Source organism: Gallinula chloropus (genome assembly GCF_964237585.1).
Source record: "Gallinula chloropus genome assembly, chromosome: 8".
NCBI lineage: Eukaryota > Metazoa > Chordata > Aves > Gruiformes > Rallidae > Gallinula > Gallinula chloropus.
The window spans coordinates 11,241,613-11,261,035 of record NC_140093.1 but is presented as its reverse complement, the minus strand read 5'-3'; the positions used below and the strand labels follow the sequence as shown (position 1 = coordinate 11,261,035).

The 19,423-nt window shown below is 46.9% G+C and overlaps 1 protein-coding gene across 1 annotated transcript in view; it reads left to right on the top strand.

Moving 5' to 3' along the window:
• The window catches only part of IL1RAP (interleukin 1 receptor accessory protein), a gene marked incomplete at both ends in the record, with an annotated part of 31,524 nt that extends 12,440 nt beyond the window's left edge, over nt 1-19,084 (top strand). The window contains 8 exons of the mRNA XM_084267634.1: nt 257-449; nt 2,189-2,354; nt 3,281-3,352; nt 4,464-4,593; nt 5,545-5,693; nt 7,982-8,131; nt 9,073-9,216; nt 18,360-19,084. Of these exons, the coding sequence (XP_084123760.1) occupies nt 257-449; nt 2,189-2,354; nt 3,281-3,352; nt 4,464-4,593; nt 5,545-5,693; nt 7,982-8,131; nt 9,073-9,216; nt 18,360-19,084 (1,729 nt within the window). The remainder of the gene's footprint in view (nt 1-256; nt 450-2,188; nt 2,355-3,280; nt 3,353-4,463; nt 4,594-5,544; nt 5,694-7,981; nt 8,132-9,072; nt 9,217-18,359) is intronic.
• Nucleotides 19,085-19,423: the final 339 nt, after the last annotated feature.

Genomic DNA, 19,423 nt, shown 5'->3' with positions numbered 1-19,423 from the left:
CTGTCTTTGACCCTATTATCTGCTTTACCAGCAGGGGAGTGGATGTTGCTTGTTAGTCATCTTTATAGGCTTTTCTGAGCTAGTGTGGCCATCTCTGATAGTGTTTTCCTTCCCAATTATACATGAGTTGACTAAGGCTGTGTATACCTCATCAGTGCTATGATGCTAAGTATTACAGATGTGATTTTTATTTCATTTTACTGCTATAGGAATAAACACGGTTCAACTAATCAGCCCTATCATCCTATCTTCTCAGAAATACAACTTACTGCAGCAAAGTTGCATTTCCCTTGGAAGTTGTTCCAAAAGACCAACGCTCTTGTGTGAGCCAGTCGATAAAACCTGCTGAGCAGATGTTCTACTTGGAACACCCCAATGAGAAGATCATATGCCCAGACATTGATGGGTTTTACCCTCCTAGTGTAACACCAACAGTCAAGTGGTACTTTGTAAGAAAGCTCTTTGTCTTATCTGGGTGATGGGGGGATGCAGTGTTGTACCTGAAAAAGCAGTGGGTGGTGTGAGAATCATGGACCTACGTTTCAGTGTCTCCTCTGCGATGAAGCTGTTAATGCAGCTTTACTGATTTTAAGAGCTTTGTTTCCATTGAGTTCAAGGGTAGAACTGCCCTGGGCAAAACATTGAGGGCTAGCACTGGAATGTATACGTGGAGAGTATGCTAGTAGGGATTTAGGATCCTCAGTGTAGGCAAGGCACTATCCCTACGAAGGAAACTGATTCCCATTCACTCTTCTGTAAAAAACCCTACCTGCTAATAAAATTAGCACCCCTTCCACAATCCTTTGGAGCCAGGAAATGAAGTTGTACATCAGGCCTCTGCAAGGACTGTGGGTGCCCTGTTTGACCCAGTCCAGCAAACCTCCTTTCTGAAGATGGAGACATTCTACTCTGCTCTCTGTACTGCTCTGATAATTAAGTGGTTTCCAGCAACCCTCAGGCTTTTGCCTAGAGAACTACTGTTCAGTTTTATTAAGAACTACTGTTCAGTTTTATTAAATTTTGACCTCAGTGTTTTTTCTCTAGGTGGATGCCTTTAGTCAAGAGATAATAAGAATACTCAGGGGATGTGCAGCCAGAGGGTTATGGGATAGAATTCTCTAACTGCTCATAAAGTGCTTTTGGTTTTTTAGACAGAAGGTTCTGTATCAGTGAATTTAATAGTAAATAAGGTTGGCAACAAATACATCTGCTGATTTAAAAAAAAAATTAATTAAAAAACACCCCAAAAAGGGAAAAAACCAAACCCAAACTCTAAAACCCTTCAGGAAAAAGCTTGGGGTTTTATTTTTTTAAATCCAAGAGGAGCAGTTTCACTCCAGTGAAATGCTTTAGTTGTACCATTCATTGAAATTCACATCTCAACAATCAATTAGCAGAATGAAACAAAAAGCCCCATGGAAGTAATTTTTCAGGCAGCAAGTCATCCCATGCCTAATAAAAATCATTAAAAATGGTATATAGCCCCTGTCTTAAACTGCCCCATTAGGATGTATTCGATTTGGAAATGTACCATTCAGAAATAATCTCTTAGAAAATGTGCACATCTTTGGGTTTTATGACAATCAAGATGTCATCTACATAACCCCTTTCTGAAAAGGGATCTCTAGCCTGGTACTTGGCAGAGGTTTCCTGCCTCTCCTGACACACAGAGAAGAATTATTAAGGTTTCTGTACTACAGATTGTCATTTGCTAGTTGCCAATTTTGGGACCTCATCCACAGCTGAAGTCAGACAGAGTAGCTTGATTAGTCCCGAAAGAGTTAGACACTCTGACATCAGTGGGGAACATGTCCTTTAGTTTTAGTGTCCATTTGTGAATGCATCATCATTTTCTTCCTGTCTCCTTTTTACTTCTACTCTTCACTCTGCTGAGGTGCTCACCTTGATTGCAAACGTACTTCTGGACCACAGATCCCTCTTTTATAAAATTGTCAGTATTTAAGGTGGGTTAGAAATAATGGGGTCATGTGCTCCATCACCTCATTTTCAAGATGAACATACCAGTTTGTATTCCAACACGGTCAAAGTTCATGATATTTATGTCCAACCTACATTATAATCCCATGTATCATGGTCATAACTTAAAACCAGATCTCTGTAGTTGCATTTAAACCAATATCTCTACTTTTGAATCCCAAAATTGAAGTATTTTTCTGCCTGACTCCAGAACTGCAACTTGGTGGATGGCTTCTATGATCGATACCCCCAAGGGCCCAAGCTTGTCATTGGCATTGTCCGCAGTGGATATGAAGGGAATTACACTTGTATTGTGACATTCAAGGACCACGGAAGAATTTACAATCTCACCAGAACTGTAAAGATGAAGGTGGTGGGTAAGAATGACTTTAGAAGTGTTAAATACAGGTGGATAACTGCAGAAGTAGTGAAAATGCCTAGAAGAGTCTGTCACAGGATCGATTTGTGGTTGTGCTCGATCTGCATTACCCAGCTGACCTGGTCTATTTTTGCTGGCTGGAGTCAGTCTTGTGTGACTGCCCAGGACATGTTGCACTGGAGGTCCTACCTACCACCCTGTCAAATGCCCCAAACAACAGAGAGGGTGGCCAGGCTTAGTCTGGTGAGTAACAGCCCATGAGATGGCCAGGGCTACCCTCTGCTGGTATGTGAGTGCATAACCCTGGCACTCTCACATCTCCAGTGCTCTTTACTTGTTATTGTTTGTGGGATTGTCCATTTACAGCCAATCTACTTCAGTGGTCTTGCAATCTCAAAGCCTTGTTGGCTGAAGTTGAGGCTGCTGAGCTAGGCAGGGCTTGGACAGGTCCATCCCAGGCACAAGGGCTCAGCCTACCTGCCAAGGACTTATACACAGGGCTTAAAAACCTGGTGAACAGCAGAGCACCTGCTGAGTCCCATGGCAACTGCTGCTCTAAGAGCTGAACTGAATTCTTCTGAGAAGAAATGATGTTTGTGGTTTGTTTTTTAGAAGCAGCAATAAAAAGAAACTGGTATAGGCTGTGCCTGGTGGGAGATGAGGGGTGTGGAGCTCTTGGGATGCAAGAGGCCCAAAATCTTGTATCTAGACTTATCCTAAACTTTGAAGGAGCATCAAAATCTGGGTCTGGCCCAGGGCTTGGGGGTGAGGATGAGATTTCTCTTCACATGGAACTGTGCAGCAGGATTGTATCACAAGTTAGTTTGGAGCATGCGCAGCAGAGTGTGAGGAGCAAGGCTGCAAGGACCCCAAGTTCTCATGAGGTCTGGGTCCCTGTGGGGGACTCTCTGTTCTCTCCTGCAGGATCTCCGAACAAGGCCCTGCCACCACAATTCACCTCTCCAAATGAGAAAGTTGTCTATGAGCTGGAAGCAGGTAAATTGCTGGCTGCCTCCTGATGCTGCCCTGGGGCAGGGAGACCCAGCCAGGCAGAGCAGCTCTCCCCTTCTACTGCATCCCTGGTGATTTCCCTTGCAGAGCATCCAAGCTGCCACAGGTTGCCTGGCAGATAGCATGGGGTGCCAGTTCTTGATGCCAGAACAGGAGATCTCAGCTTTAGAAGCTTATTGTTGCATGTGCAGATAGAATGATGTTCAGGCATGGAGATGCAGGGCTGAAACTGCAGAAGCAGATGAAATGGGGACCCTCAGCTGCTTAGGGAAATTCTGTAGGACCTTGTCTCAGCCCTGTCCCTGGCTGTGGTTTGCTCCAATGCTTCCTTGTTCAGCCTCTCAGTGGCTTCAGCCTTCTGGCCACTTCTTGCTCATTTCCTCTCTGCTTTTGGCCGATTACTTGCTAATTAATGACAGCTCTCCTTTTGCTGGCCTCACAGCATTGTACCACACCCCTTCCTCCACCCCCTCTGTTCAGACTGATAGCTCTTTGGAGCAGTTCCTTATATTGAGTGGATCATGTTCCATTCCGCTGCTGTAATGAATGGTGCTGGTGATGATGATTAGCAGCAAAGCCTTCACTTCAAAGCACAGCTTTTTTGGCTCAGAAGGTCAGACTTCTTACATAGTCACTCTGTAAGATAAAATCACTTAAGGGCTGATCACAAAGATATTGTGCTCCCTGATCTTGAAGGGAAGTTAAATGCCTGAACAAGTGTTCCCACGCCAAAATGCTTTTGTGGAGCTGGATCCTTTGCTTTATGGCATCTATCCCCTGTACAGGGGGAAGATTAACACTGCCCAGCTTTCCAAGGAAGTGGTCAGTATGGAGCATCTCCCTTAGGGTGGGTCACTTGGAGCAGGCAAGAAATTTGCAGCACATTTAAGAAGGCAGGATATTTTTTCTATTTTTCCTGTCATAAATCAACATGTCCGGGGTGTTAAACTGTTACCAGATGTCTGAAGGCGGATGCTGGCCTCATTCCCTCCTGAAGGGAGGCAGAACACAGGCTGGTAGGATCACTGGAGAGCACAGAAGTCAGGGTGATGCTGTTCCTCCTTTGCAGCATCTCACTGTGGTCCTTTCTTCCTAGGAGATGACCTTGTCCTGTCCTGCGATGTCTATTTCACCTTCTTGAAGGACTCCCGAACTGAGGTGTGGTGGACTATAGATGGGAAAAACACAGATGAAGTCATGGACCCCAGGATAAAGGTCTCACAGAGGTAACATAGTAATGTGAACCTTAATTTGTATCTTATCCTCTCTGGAGCCCTGCAGAGGGGTGTGGGTGCAGACGTGGCAGTTCCATTTTCCCTTGCAAAGGAGTGTGGAGTCTCCCGCTTCCCTGTCAGTCAGAAACCCCTGTGTCTGCACCACGCTGTGATGAGCTCCAGGAAGGAGTTTCTCCAGACATGGGCGGTATCTTTTCTTACAGAAGAATTTGAGGGAGCTTTGTTTACCAGTTCACATCACCATTTGTTCAGGTCCTGATGCTGGTACCAGCAGCAGGTGCTGTGGTGGAATGTCTAAAACAGGGGCAGGCATAAATTAATTTAGAGGAATGTTCCCAAATGGCATAACTGATTAAAATGATTTGAAAAAACAGAGGCTGAAACCAGAAATGTAATATTATACCTAGTATTGACTAGGAGCAGTAGAGGTCGTTAGGTGAAGAACCTAAATGAAATTGAGTCCTCTTTACTGGGTGCTGAATAACATGTGGGAGGCAGTCAGTGCCCCAATCAGTTTGCAAACCTGTGCAGAAGGGAAAAGGCAAAAGGAAATACTATTGCCCCATTTTGCAAATGATCAGTTCAGGCAGAGAGACACAAAGTGACTCATCCAGGATTGCACAGGGAACATGACGTCGGCTCTGACTCCTGAGTTCATGAGATCATCTTGCTTTGTAGGCAAGAATTTCCTTTATCTATAAAATGTCATGTGATACAGCTGCAGTGATAAAATTATGGGTGGCAAAATAAGTATCAAGGAAAATCAGATAAAGGAACAGCTACAGCTGTATTAAAATCTGAAACGTGTATTGATTTATAAATATCAGTTTAGGTTTTTGGCTTTTTTAAAAAGAAAATCAGACTATATCAGAGAAAGGGGTGTTTGTCACTAGGAACGAGCTGCAGTTTCACATGGGTAATGCTCTTGCTTTTCTCTTACAGTGAAATAACCAGAGATTTTGAAGACAAAACCATCATAAGGACTCTAACAGTTGCCAAAGCCACACCAGAGGACTTGAAACGGAATTACACTTGCTATGCCAGAAATGCCAAAGGGGAGGACCACAGCCAGGCCATAGTGCGCATGAAAGGTAAAGCGTGTGCAGAGAGAGCACGGGTGTGAAAGGAGGTTTGCTCAGAGAGAGGGCTCTCGGTCCAGCCTTGAGCCTTGCTCTGCAAAACAGCAAGGGAACAAATAATTCCATCAGCTTATGCTGTTCTGTGTGCACTGCTGTTTTGTTGCTGTCATACTGCACAGCCTCTTGGAAGCAGGGAGCAAAGGAAGCTTGTCACATGCACCTTACCATGGTCGAGTGCCTGGGAATTGAGAGGGCTGGACAGATCTGTTGTTCTTGTCCCAGCCATGTACCATGATTGAATCAGATCTGAGGGGACAGGCTGCTTGAAATGATTTCAGGTTGGTTGCGTGAGGGTTTGTGTGACGCAACAGCTACCAGTTGGCGTATTCCAAAGGCAGACTGCGCAAGTTGCCACTGCTCAGGGCGTGAGACAGTTTAACCACAGTGCTCTGTGGTTTTACGCTTTGCTGTGGTGATGCTCCAGTCTAGATACAGCCATCTTGATGTGGATAGTGGGGGCTGATACAGCTCTGTTCAGTGTTAGGGTTTTCCTACACCTTTCTTTCATCAAAGATTGTGTTCCTGTTCCCTGGACTCACCTCTCAGGAATAAGAACTGAGCATTCACACTGTAGGCATGTGAGGTTTCCCGACTAATGAGGGTATTTCATCCTCCTCATCTACCACATCTGTAGTTTCAACACCTGCTTGCTGTAGGTCGGACTTCCCCTCTCATAAGGGATGCTGCCCTGCCTTGTGTTGCTCATGCCAGAAACCTTCTTTCCTCACTCTGCCCTATTAGCATGGGAAGTCTCGTAGAGGTCTTCACTGGAAGAGCTCTTTCTCTTCCTTTTTGGTAGTTGTCCTCCTTTCTTTTTAGTCCTGTTTCTTTGAGACAAACCTTGTCTGGATCATTAGGACAGTACAGTAGACCCAACACACAACCGAGGCAGGCGGAAAACATCTGCTTGTGTGTTCATCCTACATACATAATTCTTCTGGGATGATAAGGTTTGTACATGTATCAGAAATTAACCTAAACTCATCAGATTCCTCTCTATATGGCACTGCCTAAATGCTGTTTTCTAGTGGACTGGTCTGTATGATCTTTTCTCTCCCTCCCTGTCTGGTCCTGGCCGGTTGAGTTGGGTTTACTCTGAGCACACCTGTTTACTTACCACCCCTCCTTTCTACTCTGCTCCCCAGCAAAATCCAAGAACCATCCCCAACCACTGCTAGCAGAGCAACCTTAAGCTAAGCTCATTGCGGACCATCCCACTCCAGAGAAGAACATCAAGCATGCCAGAACCTAACCCTTTGGCATTTCTCATATAGCTATATATGATGGCTCCAGCTCCTTTTATTGTATTAGGTTATATAAATTTTTTTCCTTTTCTGGATGATTTCCCTCTCCTCACATACTGCTGCTGCTCATCACCTAATGAAAGTTGTTAAATTCCTTCCATTTTCTTTTTTGTAATTTGCTTTCTAATAAAGCTTACTAAATTTTGCAGTTTGGTTGATGTTTCCACTCACTGCTGTTCTTTCACTGTGCAGTTTGCCAGCGTGCATGTCAGCTGCCACCTGGATCGCCATAAAAACAGTTGCCCAGGGATACAGTTAGAAGAGATGTTTTCTATCCTTAATGAAAAGCAGCAGCAGTGGTGTGACAGGCACTGTATGGGTTGGAAGGGGACCTGAGATGTTTTGGCTTGATATCCACAGGTTATCCTATTTAAACACAAGAATTTCAGCTTTTCTGTAATGAACCCTGATTCTTCTTTCGTGGTAGAAAACAATCAGGCCATGGCTAGTTATATCCTTGCTGTCAGTCTGGGACAAGCCACGAGAACTGTGTGTGTTGGATGGGGAGGGAAAATGGTGGCCATTACCTTTATTTTGCTGCAGCTGAGCTTTGGATGGCTCTCCTAATAAGTAAATGCTGTTGTGTTGTGCCAAGAGTTTGCATATGCTTCTGAGAAGGTCACATTTGTGAGCTGGCTCTGGACCACGTGGGTGGCTTCTGTCAACAGGTCATTCTAGCATCTGGCTGCTCCCAGATGTGTCCTAGCCTGGGCTTTGACTTGCTCTGCGAGCCCAGCCAGACCTGGTGACCTAGAATGGGGACTCCAGGGTGGCCAGCTATCGTGTGTCCTGCCAGAAAAGCCTTGGCTTGGCCACCTTCCTCTGAAGGGCCAGCTTGGCTCTTGGCTGTTCCTCTGGGCTGTTTGGCTGCATGTGACACAAGCTGAAGGCCCACCTGTTCTGTAAACCTGACCCCCTCTTTCTTTTTGAACCCAGTTTTAGCACCGAAGTACACGGTGGAGCTGGCCTGTGGACTGGGGGCAACCATCCTGCTCGTTGTGGTGCTGATAGTTGTCTATCACGTTTATTGGCTTGAAATGGTTCTCTTCTATCGGGCTCACTTTGGAACAGATGAAACCATTCTAGGTAAGGAATTAAAGGGCTTACATTTATTTTATCCTGCTACAGGCCAGACCCTTCATTTTCATACAGGAATTTTCATATAAGCTATTTTTTTCCCTCTTCACAGCATAATGGTGTTTTGTTTTCTATTTCTAATACCTATATTCAGTTGTGTGGATCATTTGAGAGCAAGGGGAGTCAGACGTGGGTCAGGGTAAAGGAGAGAGCCCCTCTCTATTCTCTGCAGAGGTGAAGCATGGATGTGTCAGGCTCCCTGAGGCACTGCCCTGCTGATGGCTAGCTGTTTCCTCTGATCTAGATAGTCAAGATAAGTCAATTATTTTCATAAATCCCTGGTTTCTCTGGTGACTCTGTGTAAGGCTTTATAAGCCCAGAGTGATTTGCTTTAAAGTGTGGGAAAACATCCAGAAGGGTGGATCTGGAAGTCACCCTTCTTCCACAGCTTCCCTGTGTTTACTGGGAGTTCATTTCTTGGGACTCTCAGCTGAGATTTCTTCCTCTGTAGGATGAGGAGGGTGTTCAAGCCCTCGCAGCTTGTGGTGTGAACCTGCCAAAGGGGTGCGACGGCTCTTGGAGGGTGTAGGCAGGGTGCAAGTCTCTGTCTGGTGGGACTGCTCGTGTAGATAGACAGCAATGAGAGGAAGCAATGTCAAAAGATAAAAGGACCCTGGACAGAGTGGGTTGGTCATCTTGCTGCAGTCTTGTGCCTTTGGTGACCCGGTAGTGTCTGAGTACCTGCATGTTCAGGCTGGGTAGTCAAAGAGGCAGCAGTGTTGTCTTGTAACTATGGAAATGGATGCGTCTTAACGTCAGGTGCCTGGCTCAAAGTGAAGCCTTCCTGTCTCCATATCTACTTTTCCCATGAAGCAAGCTGAAGGCTCAGTATGGGCAGTGTCACAAGTGTCTCTTCTCCTGTTTGTTTTCTCTCTGCTCCCAACTCTCAGACGGGAAGGAGTACGATGTCTACGTGTCCTACGCACGCAACGCGGAGGAGGAGGAATTCGTGCTGCTGACACTGCGGGGCGTCTTGGAGAATGAGTTTGGGTACAAGCTGTGTATCTTCGACAGAGACAGCCTCCCTGGGGGAAGTGAGTATTTCCCAGGGGCTGTGCTCTGTGCACATCCTCTATTGTTCTCTGAGGTGCTGGTACTTGGTAGGAACTGGCCTATCCATATTAACTTTATCCTTTGTGTTGTGTTTTTCCCCACCTCCATTAACAATCTTTTGTTGGTATCTTCTCATGCTTTTGCTTCATGCAACAATGGGGGAGACGCTCCAGGCCACCAAAAAGGCTGTGGTGGGTGAGTGGTGGTTGTTGGTTGGTTAAGCTGCTCTCCCCAGGAGTGATGTGCAGGAACGAATGGTCTATTGACACGAGGGAATTGGATCACTGACCTCCGTGCAGGCCCTCTGAGCTGCCTTAAAAAAAGGGATAAAGTCAAGGCTAGAAAGAAAAGAGGCAGGGGCAATGTGGTACTGGAACAGACTGGTAGCTCACAGAGGGTAGTGGTGAGTGCCTGTAAAAAAACTAGGAATGTCTGCTTCAGAAAGGTGTGGAGAGCACTATGCCAACGTCAATGAAAAGATAACCTGCTGTCTCAGAAGGCCTCCTACTTGCCCTCATTAATTAGAGAGTCTGTGTCTAACATGGCATGCAATTAAGTTGCTATGATTGAGTACTTTGTTGCAGGTAGTGGTAGATTTATTTTTTTCACTGTTTCAAGCTAAATTGTAGAAGGTTCTGGACACAGCACCTGCTGGAGGGATGCAGGTAGTCACCAGTGGAAGTTTGTGAAGCTCTCTAGCTATGTCCCACATGTGCAACAGCAAGGACACACATCCACCCAATACTCAATTTCCAGTGTCCTGTGGGCTGAGATGTCTGTATCATCCCTGATGCCTACTGAAAGATCAAAGCCTGAATTTTTGTCAGTGCAGACCGCCCTGCTTGGAATTCATGGGCTTTGCTTTGGGTCAGGACCCCACTGATGGCAGAATCTGTGCTCCCTCTGTCACCAGTTGTGACAGGAGCAGAATCAGTATGGGATCTTTTATCTTTATCTCTTAGACTGTTGCCAAGACACAGCACCTCTGAGTTTGATACGTGTGCCTTGGGACAGGGAGACAGCTGCAATCCTGGTGCTGTTCCTTCTAGAGATAGCTTGAATGACATGGCTGGGTGCCCTTCAGGCTCTATTAGCTTGATGCCAGTCTGGACTCAGAGCAACTTGTTCTCATCAGTTGTTTCTCAGGTCATACATCTCCCTCCTGTTCCCTCGGCTGCTTCTTGCTGTCCTTCCCCCTTCCATTTGTGTGGTCTCATTTTCTTCCCAGTGCAGCTCTCATGGGCTCCCTGCCCTTCACACTTGATGCCAGAGCACTCCTGTCCCTGCCCACAGGGAAGTGCCTGCCAGCCCAAATCCAGCACAGCCCTCCAGAGAGCTGCTGGGGAGGCTCATCATTGCACTATCATTTGCAAGTCTGCTGGGGCTTCCCTGTTGTCCCTACACTGGAATTTGACTCCTCTCCTTTGTTGGGAAGCTCATTGGGCCAGGAAATAACTTTTGGCAGATGGTTTCATGCCTCCAGAGTGAGCATCTGTGTTACAGGTAGAGAGTTATGTTGTTGTTGATGAAGAAACTGTGGGAGATGGATTATCCTGTGAGTTTCTTGATGGGAACTAATCAAACGTGCTTGACAGCTAAATGAAGTTGCCTGTCAGTGTTGTTTTATTCTCCATTGTATTTTGTGACTAGCCAAGAGCGTTCCCTTGTCAATGAAGTGTGGGAGATCCTGCAGCAGAGAGTGCAAGCACCGTGATTCACACTTAGCAGAAATTTTCACATTAATCACAGAGAGGTGGCTAAGGACAGCCTACCTGCAGATGTTAGAAAATCAAAGAGGATCCACAGTTACTATGATATGTCTTCAGCTCAAAGGGTGTCACTTCTGGGACGCTTCATTAAAAGTCCTCAAAGCAGTTTATTTGTCACTTTTTCTAGAAAAGCTTAAAAATCTGCTTTTGTCAATGACAGCAGCAGGAACAGCTGGATGAGTGACAGGAGTTAGGGTGGTAGTATTTCCAAAGCAAATTAACCCATGAGGATGCTCAGGGAGATTGTAATACTTAATGTGTGTGGTTGGTGTGGGGAAACTGAGGCAAGAGCAGTGAAGGGATTATCCAGAGTCATTCTGGACATCTGCTAGAGGAAGAGGTAAGAGGCATTTGGGCTTCCCAGCATCTCTTCAGGCTGAGTCTTGTCTATGAGGTCCTGTGTTGTCCAGCTGGCAGTTTTCCCATTCTGCTCCAGAGCAGCTCTTTTTCCACTCTCACTAGAAAGAAGCTGAATCTGAACGTACCAGAGCATCCCTCTTGGCCACATGGCATCCCCATAGCATTGGGTGGTGTCATTGCCACCTAGTACAGTGCCCTTTAGATGTAAGTACCTCTTGGATGTCTCCAAATAGTATGGACAAGAGGAAACACATCTGCAGATGTCACTGTATGGAGCAGTGGGTACCAGCCACAGTGTAGGATGCCCTCCCTGGAATTGCTTTCAGGGTTAGGAAGCACCAGCATAATCTCTAGAGAAGGGCTTCCAAGGGATTTTACTTTTCTCTTCAAGAGACACCTGGTATCACGCCAGCAGCTCAGCACCATGTTCTCAGCCATCACTAACCACCTCAATGTTTCTTTCTCCCAGTTGTCACAGACGAAACCCTGAGCTTCATCCAGAAAAGCCAACGTCTGCTTGTTGTCCTGAGCCCCAACTACGTCTTGCAGGGGACACAGGCCCTGTTGGAGCTCAAGGCTGGTCTAGAGAATATGGCCTCCAAGGGAAACATCAAAGTCATTCTAGTGCAGTACAAAGCCATCAAGAAGAGCAAAGTGAAGGAGCTGAAGCGGGCCAAGGCGGCCTTGACTGTCATTAAATGGAAAGGCGAGAAATCCAAGTTCCCAAAGGGCAGGTTCTGGAAGCAGCTGCAGGTGGAAATGCCAGTGAAAAAAATTAGCAGAAGTGTGAGCCTTGATGCGCTCATAGAAATGCCTGAAAAAGGTTTGACACCGTCAGAAAACAAAACAAAAGAAACCCCTGAAAAACCACACATTGGCTCAGGGTGTGGGAATGAACTGGGGGATTTTGCCCTGAAAGACTGTCCCCCAAGCATTTCAGAGGACAGTTGTGCCTCCCTGCAGCTTTTCTACTGCCCTGGCAGTACAGAGACCAAAGAAGCACACACCTCCCCTCTGCAAATGCACGTTCTTGTCATCAACCACACAAGCCCTAAGCTCACGGTCTAAAGGTGGGCTGTCCAGGTGGGCTGCAGCCAGTGCCTTGTGATAGACTGATATTTGTATAGGCCAGTACTCCTAGATCCAGTTCCTATGGGACCTTTGTTAGCATCCCGGACAGGGCTCCTGTCTCTCCTAAGTGTCTTCACTCCTTCCTGGCTGTTGGTCCCTGTTGCAGAGGCTGGAGAACAGGTTTGAAAGGTGACTCTAGAGTACAGCCTTTCATGCATGTCCCAGCTATATATATTCCTGATCACTGTGGGGTCACAGATTTCTGCTTCTTGGGGGGGGGGGGCATAGACTTTTGAGGGTCCTCATCTTTGCTCCCCACATTTCTGTAGGAACAGGTGCATTCAGATAGTTTGTCAATGTGAAGTGGCTGTTAGAAAAGTATTTTTAAAAAAAACCCAACAAACCAAGAACAAGCCAATTTACCTAGATGGTATTTTTATTGTAGCATTTCTTCTACCACTAAGTGGTCAGTCTCTGGGGCTCTGCAGTCTCCCAAGTACTCCAGATCCTTCAGGGCTATCCGTTATCCAGGGGAAACCTCTCAGTACAGGCCATAGAGCATGTCTGAGAGATGCTTCTTTGTAAACTCAGGGACTTCACAAGCACTGCAAAGAACCCCAATTTACTACTGAACCTGCCCACTGTCTCTGTGCTGCTGGCTGTGGGAAAGCCATCATGCAAGGTGCTGCTGAGGCTTCTGGGATGACACTATAAATGCCCAAGTCCCCAGAAGACCCTATACATTTATTTGAATTTATGAAAAACTACTAGTTCTTTCCTGCTGGATAAGACTGTGAGGAAAGGCTGAGTTGGGGTTGTTCAGCTGGGAGAATGGAAGGTTCTGGGGAGACCTTACTGTGGTCTTTCAATACTTAATGATGTATAACGAGATGGGGACAGACTTTTTAATCGGGCCTGTTGTGATAGGACAAGAGGTAATGGTTTTAAACTAAAAGAGGGTAGATTTGAGATACCTGGTCTAGTTGAAGATGTCCCTGCTCATTGCAGGAGTTGAACTAGATGCCCTTTAAAGGTCCATTCTGACCCAAACCATTCTATGATTCTGTGGTCTCTGTCTGGATATGAACAGCATCACCATTCATAATTCAGTGCTTAGGTTTAAACCAGCCTTGGCTTTGCAAAGCAAGCCTCTGCCTATCTTGTTTCCAGCCTGTAGTTGCAGAACAGAGGATGTTTCTCAGCTTCTGCAGCCTTTGCACAAAATGGAAATACAAAAGACAGCTGAGTACCAGTCCTTGCTTCAGTGGCAGGCAGCAGGCATAGGAGAGGACCTGGTGAGTTAACCCCTGGCAGACAGGCTTTTCAGACCAAGGAGGGGAGTTTCCCTTCCCTTGTAGGACAGACCAAAGCGCAGTGGGTTCCTTGCATTGACTGCTACCGTTGTTCACAATGTTTTCAGATAAAGCTACGAGCTCTGGGGGTGTCTCTGTACTCCCATAGCTCCCAGTGCAAGGACCTGCCCACCGAATTGTGGAATTCGGTGTGACGCACACTAAGCTCATGCTTACGATTTGTGGATAATGGTTGCTCCTGAGTCCCCTCTGACTCATGCTTTCACTCTGTTTGTGTCCAGCAGGTAAAGCACAGCCATTCATCCTGCTATTCACAAAGCACTACAAATTGGAGTCTGTGTGCTATTCACACAGCTGAACGGGGAGGTTCGAGGGCAGCCCACTAAACAGCCCAGCCTTAAAGGCGTGGGACTGATCCTGGCATCAGCAAAGCCCCTTGCCCTTACCCTCTCATGATTAATAATGTAATTCCAAGGCAGTGGGGAGCTGCAGCCACCCCTGCCATTGGGCAGGTACTGTACAAACATGGAACAAATAGAGCTCCTTTTTCACCTTCCTCTTCACCCTCCCCCTCGATAATTAAGTTTTCCTTTAAGCAGGTAGAACTGCAGTCAGCTTCAGTAAAGGCAGTAGAGCTCCTCGTCTGCTCAGAGGTGCTTGAAAGCCTTGCTGTTATGAGCTTTTCTGCCATGGCTGTCTCTAGAAGGGCAGAGCTGCTTCCCACGCTCCAGAAAGCTTCATTTGTATGAGAGCACCTAAACCCATGCTTAGCTTTTGTGAAGCCATCACAACCACACCGTTTTGCCCAGCTTCACCTTTCCGTTTGTGTTTTCAGCATCCTTGTAGGCAGCTGCCAGATATGTGGGCAGAGGAAAAGCCCCGAGGCCAAAGCACAACTGTGTTAGATTCCAATTTACTTTTTAAAAAAATTACTAAATAATGCACATAAATCCATTTAACATCCCAGACCTCACCACATGTCACCTTGGGCTGAGGTACCAAGAGAACTTCTGCTGATGTTTTAGTTAGTCTGAGTCTTTTAAGAAGTTACATCCGCTTCATTTATTTTACTGATTTAATTCAAAGAGTTTTGCAAATAAACAAGGGGCCAGGGCTCTCTCTGGCATACATTGTGCTTCTCTGTGGTGCTGTTGCAACCCCGGAATGGGATTACTGAGAGTCATCAGCTGAGCACCCGCAAGGCAAAAGGTGTGATGGTCAGAGTGGACCCGGGAGCTCCAGAGGGAGCAGTGTGGAAGGGATGGTGCTGGAGCAGGCTCTGCTCCCTCGGGAGCTTTATCTCTGGCTTTGCTGGCAGCTGTCAGGCCAGGAGTGAACCCCAGTCCCAGCTGTAACACAGATCTGCACCCTTGGATACATCTGTCATTTCATCCCGTGCCACGTGTGGTTTCCATTATGGGGTCCTGTCACAGCATCTGTCTAGTTCAGTTGATTCATTTGAATTTCTGTGCTCTAACCTAACATTTATCAATATGCAGCTCATACAAAGTTCCTCATTGTTATTTCATGGGGAAACAGCGTGGCACAAATTGGGAAAAATACCTTCCCCCCCCCCCCCCATGCCGTTTGATGTTGTACAGCTGTTCCAGAGTTTTCCCTTTTCTGTATGTTTTTGCCTTTGTGTTATTTGGTCTGTGAAGTGTCAGTATTATTTTATTTTGCTTTTCAATAAAACATTTTCATTTTTGCATTTAAGTCCTTGTGCATTTCTCATAAGTATCATTTTCCTTCCCATTATGTCTCTGGAAGGCCATTAAAGAAAGAGGACTGTGTAGTCCAAGCATCATTTGGGGACATCTCCTTGGGGGGGAGGGGGGAAGCATTTTCCTGGCTGCCTCAGAGATCCTCAGGCATCACCACTGCTCCCAGGACCATGCAAACAGAAATGCAGTGATGTGCAGCATTCAAATGTCTACAGCAGTGGCTGTAGGCACACAGAAAGTCTCTGATCCAGAGATTGCTCGCTCAGCAAGTGCAAGATAGAAAGATGGGAAGGAAACTCCATCTCTTTGCTTGAGAGATCAAGCTAGAGTATTGAACAGAAATCTTGGAAATCTACCCTACCCACAGAAATTAAACTTGCTCTTAAGCCACTTTGCCAATAAGCTCCCAGTTAGTTGGCTAGAAAATGCTCATTTAGCTTCATATTTTCTCATTTAAGCCACTTTCTTGGCTTTTTTCCTTGTTTACGTGCTAGCAGGTAAGTTGAGAGGGGGCTGAGCACTTGCAGACCACTAGCAAATTCAATACTTGTGACAGTCTGTGGGGTATGGGAACTGTGCCCTGCCAGCTTTTACTGGGCTGGGACAAATGTGTGGCTCTTACACTCCTCTCTGGTGTGCGTTAGGGAAGACGCAAGTAAACCAACAGTATGTAGTGTCCTTCATAAATGTGGAGTAATGCTGGAGTGTGAAGCAGATATCCAAGAGCAGCAACTTCCCAGTTCTGTTTGTATCCAACCCTTCACAGCGTTATTGCTGCCTGTTCCATCCTGGGCTGTTGGTGTCACTGGGAGGGACCATCCTGCCTGCACACTGGGAAGCAGCTGCTCAGGAATTTTCCTGACCTGGGATTACGTTGCAAACTGAACATCCCAGGGTATCCTGGCCAGCCAAGTCTAAAAGCATCCCATTCCCAGAAGTAAAACCTGTCTTTGGGAATTTGAGCATTTTGCCTGTCAAAAAAAAAAAAAAAAGCTTCCAGCTCTCAAAAAGCATTGCAAATTCAAAATTGATAAAACCATCACTGCCAGCTCAGTCAAAACATTTCATTTCAGCAGTGTTGGAGTCATTCACATTAATTGAACCTGTGCTTTTTGAGCAGGTGGGTAGAATAGGTGACCTCCCAGGGGCTGCTCCTGCCTGTTTCACTGGGATTCTGTGATTCTGGTTTCAAAAAGAAAGACCTTTCAAACCAGCAAAGGAGCTTTTCCTTTCACAAAATGTTGAAGCTTGCCTGATTTCAAAATAGATCTCAATCAGTTATAGAAAGGTTTGAATGAGGTCTGGACTCAGTAAATTGGGAGATTGCTGCCAATTCTTTGTGCCTTTGAAATAGGGTGGTAAGAACGTTTCGTGGCTTTAAGTGATAATTCTGAGACCTGACTTTATCATCTCCTTTTGGTTAAATGAATCAGTGTTTTCTGGGGAGGAGGGAGGGAATTCCCCCGAACCTTGCATACAAGAAAAAAAAAATCATCCAAACAGTTTGATTTAAGTTCCAGTATTATGTTAAAGAACCAAACAGCACCTTACTCTCTCTATTAGGATATTATTGTTCAATCATTTTTCCTGTCCCAAGTTCTTGGCCCCCAAATAATCTGGTGACAATGAGTTTTACAGCTAGTCATATACCTTAGAAAGAAAGAGGTTTGTTCTGGACAGTATTAAAATTAGATGCATGCAGGTGCAACACAGTGCACCTTCAGCTGTGAGATAAGGAAAGAGACAGCCAAGTGCTGGAAGAATAAGTGGCATTGCCATTGCAGGATAGGAGCAGTACTTTTATTTATATAAAAGACCATTATTCCGCTGGCAGGGAAGGAGGGGAGTCTCCAGGCTGAGAAATCAAGGCTTTAGCTGCATGAAAGGCAATGAAGCAGCAGGTAGCTCTTCTTCCTCGAGCAGCTCTTTGCAATACATTCCTACAAGCGTTTCCTCACTGTCTGCAAGAGCTCGTAACTCCAGTGCCCCCTGCCCTGCTTGAACACCACCTTGTCCTCAGGCCCCCCACCCCACTCAGGCCCCAGTACTCAGTAAGTAAGTTGGTTTTTTTAAAGGTTTCCTAGTTCTGTTAATCAGTTTGGGTTAATTTGCTAAGTGGCACAGCACTTAGCTCCCATCCTTTCCCTTCCCACTGCTCACCCATTAGCCTTACTGCATCCCAAGTCGTAGATAGAAATCCAAGGACATCCTTCAGGTTTGCTGCTTTTCAATGTTCATAATAAAAGAGATGCTGCCTTTTCCTGGCACCATTCCCTCTAAGCATCTTGCTGAGCTTTACAAATTGAAATTAATCCCAAGAAATGCTTTGAAGGATGGTATTCCCCCCCTCCCCCCCATCACAGCTAGACAAACCGATGGAGAGGTTTCAGGCTGACACTTTTACTTTCGAAGTTTGGAGGCTTCCATTTCTAGATGAGAAAGCATGAGGGGAGGAGGTGGGATGGCCTTAGCAGTGCAAGCTGCCATTTATGGGATTGCTTCATTTTTTGCCCTCATGCAAAGGGCTGTGGGCAAGTGGTTCCCAAACAAAATCTACCCTTGATCAAATGCCTGCACTACCCAGGCAGGAATGATCCCATGCAGGGCAGAAATCAAAGTCTGGTCCTGGCTTACCCTGCCATCCCACCTTCTCATTTACCACTTCAGCTTCCTCAAAAACCAACCACAAAGCAAAACTGCTGCTACTGCTCCCGCAGGCCCTGCCAGCAGGAGTGTGGGCAAGTCAAAAGTCACTGGGTTTGCGCCAGGTTTCCCTCTGTGGGGAGGCTTATCTTTGCAGGTATGCCACCAAACAGCTTCCTTCAGCTTTTCTTTCCCTGATCCCTCCCCCTTGTGCACCCCAACTCCTCCGCCCTTGCACTCTTAGATACCACTGAAGCTGTGTTCGACTTCATCCAGAGAAGCCGCCGGATGATTGTGGTCCTGAGTCCTGATTACTTGACAGAGAAGAGCATCAGCCTCCTGGAGTTCAAGCTGGGCATCATGTGCCAGAACGCCATTGCCACCAAGCTCATCGTGGTGGAGTACAGACCACTGCAGTGCACCCACCCCAGCATCCTCCAGCTGAAGGAGTCTGTCTCCTTCGTCACCTGGAAGGGGGAGAAGTCCAAGCGCTCTGGCTCCCAGTTCTGGAAGGCGTTGCGGCTGGCTCTGCCGCTGCGTAGCCTGAGTGCTGGCACTGGCTGGAACGAGAGCTGCTCCTCCCAGTCGGACATCAGCCTGGACCCCGTCCAGAGGAGAAGGAGCCGGTTGAAAGGGCAGCCCGACCCACGGGGTGCCGTGGCTGGGACTCTCACTCCTGGAGGGACAGCCCCAGCCTCCGTATCAAAGGCCAAACACAGAGCCAAGCACTTCCTGACGTGCCGGTGTTGTGGGACCTATTGCAATGGTGGCAGCAGACTCAAGCGCAAGCATCAGGCTGTGGCTGAGCCCAGGTGGGACACTCATCTTTGCAAGCCGGGCTCGGGCAGACCCACGGTGCAGGGGGTTCAGGGCAGAAGTCGACCTGAGCCCCCACCAGCACAGGCTCCTGCTCTCGCCCTCTGCCATTACAGTGACCTGTCCAACAACAATGATTTCTATGTACTCTAGCCAAGAGGCTGAGGTACTGTGGGTGCTGGGATGGAAAAGAAACTCACTGCAGCCTCAGCTAAGATGTTGTTACAATATCAGAAGCTGACGTGGATATTCACCATCAGTCCCATGGCAGTGCAGAGGGCTGCAGCAATCTGAGCCAAGGACCTGCAGCCACACAGAGCAGCGGCTGGGGGCTGCCCACTCGGGTCCTCCTTAATTTAAATTGCAAAGTGGAGCTGAAAATGTGTTTCTCCGGTGTTGTTTTTGACCAGCTGTGGTTGTGTTTGCTGCAGGGCTGCTGCTGGGGTTGGGTGCGGGAGGGCAGTTTCCCAGCCGGGGGTTGGGAGGGAGGGG